This window comes from Myotis myotis, unplaced genomic scaffold (genome assembly GCF_014108235.1).
Source record: "Myotis myotis isolate mMyoMyo1 unplaced genomic scaffold, mMyoMyo1.p scaffold_m19_p_1, whole genome shotgun sequence".
NCBI classification, from domain to species: domain Eukaryota; kingdom Metazoa; phylum Chordata; class Mammalia; order Chiroptera; family Vespertilionidae; genus Myotis; species Myotis myotis.
Window position 1 is genome coordinate 173,342,100 of NW_023416313.1, and position 4,974 is coordinate 173,347,073.

Below are 4,974 nucleotides of genomic sequence, written 5' to 3' on the forward strand. Positions count from 1 at the left end.
CAATGTTGCTTTATGAAAACAAAATTTAAATGAGAAAACAAATACTTTGTCCCCTGCTGGTGTAGAACAACCAAAGTTTATAACAAGGTGACTATGTTATAGCCCTCCAAGCTCATTAAAACTACATGCTTCCTGCTGTGTTCTGTCTCTGGGACAGGTGTGTAATGAAGATGGATGGTGTGTGACCCTAAGAGCTCCCTTACCAGAGAGTATCCTGGCCAAGTTCTGTTTGTTACATTTTAATGTTATTTGATATGTTCCTTAGCACCATACTTCTTCGCTGTCTACATAACATCAAATGTAGGTCACCTTCCTTCCCCAAGTGCTTGAATCGTTAGATCATTAAGGAAGTTATAATTATTCTGAGATGTCTGAATTTTATTGCTGACTGCATAGATCTCTTCCTGGTATTAAGTGTGAGTATTAAGGCCCTGAAACATAAATCAAATTAAGTTGGTGGGAGTTCTCGTTCCGTCTCCTATACTTTCTAAAAGTTTGGTAATGCTACACAACTATGCCTGGCCATGAGAACATGGTGCCCAGAGCTCCGTTCTCCTTCTGGGGCTTAAGAATATTGTAAAGTGGGAATGCATTGCCCAGGATCCGGAGAAAGGGCATTTGCAAAATCTCTGGCATGAGTGAGCATCCCCCTCCGGGGTGGTCACCAGGCAAAGGGCTGACTTCAGAGGGAGGGAAGAGAGAGACCCCTGGCACGTTTGGGGCAGGCTGGCATGGAGCTGCCTAGCTCCGTGGTGCTCCCTTAAGTCCTCACAGTATTTTTTTTTTAAGTTCTTAGTTTATTAATCCTCTCAGAAAAACTTGCACACTCACCACGGATAAAAGCACTGAAGAGCTTCACTCCTTTTTGCAACCAACATTGGCCTTTGCAGTCCGCCTGCCTTTCTTCATCCTGCTCTTGTGTTCCTTTTGTGGTTTTCTTGAGGCCTTCTCAGACATGCCATGTCCTGCAGGCCCACGTTTAAGTTCATTTTTCCTTGCGTAAGCCAAGGAATCATAAATCATGCCGAAGCCAGTGGTCTTGCCACCGCCAAAATGGGTTCTGAATTCAAACACAAAGATGACATCTGCTGTGATCGCGTACATTTTGGCTAGTTCCCCCCGAATTTCTGCCGTGGGTACTGTTGCCATCCCAAGGTTAAGGACGCCAAAGACCATTTGCTTCCGCTGGAGTAGTCTGTGGGTCATGAGCTTCTTGGTCCAGGGAGTTACAGTGGCGCCCATGATGGTGGCCATACTTCAAGCAGCCCGGGAGGAAAGGACTCTTTTCTGGTTCCCCAGAATAAATCCCGCACGTAAGCCCCACATTTCCCAAACGGTTTGGTCTGGGCCTAGAGACCCCCAAGTCCAAGGCCTTTGACACAACCTGTTGGAGATTCCGTTCTTTTCTGCTTCCTACTCTGTCCCTCTTGCCTCCAGGTTACAAACAAACAGCAGGGGCTTGAAAAAGAGCCAGAGAGCAGGAAGGGGGGCCTTTTGGTTAATACTGCGAAACATTGTCCCTATGGTGATGGGAAGAGAGTGGATTTTTCTCCAATAGGATACAGTCACCCTTGGAAAGCTGATCTGCAGAACAGTGGTCCCTTTCCAGGCTCAGGATAGTCTCCTTAAAAACAAAACAAAACAACAACAACAACAAAAAAAAACTGCAGTAAGAGGATTTGCTATTGAAAAACTTAAGATCTTATGAGAAATATATTATTAGAGCCAGATCACAATCTCAGCTGCACGTTAGAATCGCCTGGGAGAACTTCTAAAATGCCAAGCGCAGGACACCAGGGCCCACCTCTAGCGACTCTGATTTAATTGGCCTGGAGGGGGACCACACGCAGAGCTAGTTTTCAAAGTTTCCTAAGTCTTCAGGGCAGGGCCGGAAGCCCTCAGCTCATAAACAGGACCGGCGCACCCACTAGACTCGGCACAGAGCCCGCACCCACAATTCTTTCAGGGGCCCACAAAAATGTATGATTTATTTTAAAAGTAGAGGGGAAATGCATACTTGGGTGGAAGAGCATGTTTTACTACATATTTACTACATAAATATACATTTATGCTGATGTATTTGTAAAATATAATTTTTAATATATTTGTATGGAGGAAGGAACCACCACACAGAAGCGCCCGGGGCCCACAGAAGTCACCATGCGGTATGAGAGGGACCAGTGTGAGAAGTGTCTCTGGATGTCCCCACTACAATGACTGTTCACTTTAGGAGAGCGCACTGAAGTACATCCGCGATGTCCGCACCTGCATTGGCAGCCACGATGCCCACATTTACTTCCCTTCATCGTGCCTGTTCATGCCAGGTGCTTTGGAGTGGTCTCTACTCAGTCGCAATGAGCTGCCTGGAGGTTTTGCTGTGCTGCCTGTGATGGCCTGCGAGGCGTTTTGAGTGTTTGGTCTTCTAGTTAAAGACCCAGCGCCACCTTTGATTTGGAGCTGCCGATCCGGTTCCTGTGGTTTTCAGAGGCAGCGTGGACTGAAGGCCTCGGAGGAAAGCAGCGTTGGCCCTGAGCGAGAGGCCCCGCCAGATTGGGGCTCTCTGCCTGGCCATGCGGGCCTCTGACGCTCAGCTCGGCTGCCCGGCCCCTCCTGAGGGCAGAGATTCCTAAGGCTGAGTTACATAGCCTGTGCTTTCTTTCCTAACCCGTATCCATAATTTAAAAGTCATTTTCCCCATGTTGGCACAGACTCTGGCATTCTCATGGTGAGGGCAAGGTCTATGGACAACAACCACCGTGTCCTTGAATTTCGCCGAGGGCACTGGGGCTGGGAGGGATTGACGTGAGGGGAGGGAACGTGGGAAGAATCACCCCTGATGCCTTTCGGTTGGCCATCCTGTGCTTCCCCAGCAAAGCTCTGGCTCCCACAGACGCCAGAGCAGTGGAGACTGCTCCCTACCTATTCATAAAGGATTGGGTCTCGGACAAGTTGTGTGGGTTTTCTGAGCCTCAACTTCCTTATCTGTAAGATGGAGATAAGAGCATCAACCTCCCGGGTTGTTTCGAAAATTAAAGCATTGAATGTGGCTCAGTTGGTTGGAGCTTACACCAAAACGCTGCGGTTTGGTTCCTGGTCAGGGCACATGCCTAGGTTGTGGGTTTGATCCCCGGTCGAGGTGCTTACGTGTGGCAGCTGATCAATATTTCTCTGTCTCTCTTTCTCTCCCCTCCTCTCTCTCTGAAAACTCAATAAAAACATGCCCTTGGGCGAAAATTGAAAAAAAAACCCCTACAAACAAAACATTGAATGTGAGGTTCCTCAAATTGCCCACGAAGTTCACATTCCTGCAGTAATTGCTGGCACCTTGACCCTAGGCCTGAAGGCAGAGGGAACCGCCAGTTTGAAGACCTCAACCTGCTCTTGAGTAGACACGTTCCCAAGCCCTAAGTGTTAGGAATATAAATTGTATCCATTTCTGCAAGATAAACTAAATTCTCGTTCTCATTGTTTCACCGAATAGTCCCAGCGTGCTACTTTTGCTTTAGACATATCCAAGAAAAATGTGTTCTGGAAGGAGCAACCCCTCGTCAGAAGGCTCTGGCAGTCCTTCATGAACAAAAATGCAGCATTTAAAACATGGGATCTGGGTGTCAGGTCTCATCCATGATTCCGTTGTTCTGAATACAGTCTGAGAATGTGGCCCTCAAGATGGTTTAGATCATCTATGAGCAAATAATTCAACCCCCCAAATGGTTAATTAATTTGCTACAGAGAAAATATAGCCCCCAGAGTCAAAATTTAAAATTTTTTTTAAAAGGTTTTGTTTTTAATCTTGGAATTTGAGCTATCCTGACTTTGGCCAAAGATGATAGAAAAGGCTTTTATATCCTGGAGTTGTTTCAACATAACGAGGGACGCTTTGGGGATAATATTGAACAAATGCATCTTTGTTGAATTCGTATCCGTTGGTGGTTTGGGGATGACTGAGGAGACAGGGATTGTAAACTTGTGCTGTTTCTAGAAAATTCCTCCGTTGGCCGTTTGGCTGAGCGTTGCCATTTCTCCTCTTATTTTTCAGTCTCCAGACAGACAGGCCAAGCTTCCAGGAAGTCCAGCCTTACTTGCATCCAACTGGCCCACAGAAAGTACATAAAAGCCTTTGACTCTGCTGGATCCCTCCAAAGCTGCCCTTCACTCCTCCCCGGGTTTTAACCTAGTGTGCAGTTGGTACACCTGTGGGGAAGTCTGTGGGCCCTCGTGCCTCACAGCAAATCCTGGGAGGGCAGTATGGAGTCAGTCTCAAGTTTTGATTGCTTTTTTCCCCACTGAGAAACTTCACTCCTCTTTCAACATTTCCAACGACATGATAGGGTTGCCCTATCTATAAAGCGAAGAGAACATAAAGGAAGAGGCCCTGGCTGGGTAGCTCATTTGGTTAGAGCATCCTCCCGATACACCAAGGAGGCAGGTTCAATCCCTAGTCAAGGCACACGCAAGAATCAACCCGTGGATGCATGAATAAGTGGAACAACAAATGGATGTGTCCTCTCTCTCTCTCTCTCTCTTTCACTCTCTCTCTCTCTCAAATCAACAAATAGAAATTTAAAAAAAATAATTAAGTGGTAGTGTCTCTAATTTCCTGTCTCCCACAGAATAAGAATGTTAATGGTACACTTGGCTTCATTACCTTCCCCCACACTAGTCACAAACACATTTGTTTTTCCAAAGGCTACTGAGGACCTTTACATAGTAATTAGGCTCCACCTCTTCCCTGTGAGGTGCATGATTATCACTTCCCTTTCCAGACCCCGGGATCCAGGCCACGGGGAGCTTAGGTTACTAGTCCAAGGCCTTGGGCAAGCCTTTGTTACAACTAAGATAGGTTGAGCCATTCCCTGGCCTGGACATGAGACCGGAGCTCAGAACCTGTTCTCAGTGGCATGTTCTGATGACGCCTGTGTGCACTGATGAGATTGTGTTTGTTCATTCATTCATCAAACATTTACTGACCTC

At 46.8% G+C, this 4,974-nt stretch overlaps 1 protein-coding gene across 1 annotated transcript; it reads right to left on the reverse strand.

The window, feature by feature from the left end:
* Positions 1–855: 855 nt before the first annotated feature.
* On the reverse strand, positions 856–1,242 carry LOC118664592 (40S ribosomal protein S24-like). The gene has a single exon (XM_036324861.1). It carries the CDS (start codon positions 1,240–1,242, stop codon positions 856–858), a length of 387 nt encoding a protein of 128 aa, XP_036180754.1.
* Positions 1,243–4,974: the final 3,732 nt, after the last annotated feature.

Bases quoted from the DNA above. Each gene is read 5' to 3' on its own strand.
- LOC118664592 (XM_036324861.1), bottom strand. From the start codon at position 1,242: ATGGGCGCCACTGTAACTCCCTGGACCAAGAAGCTCATGACCCACAGA.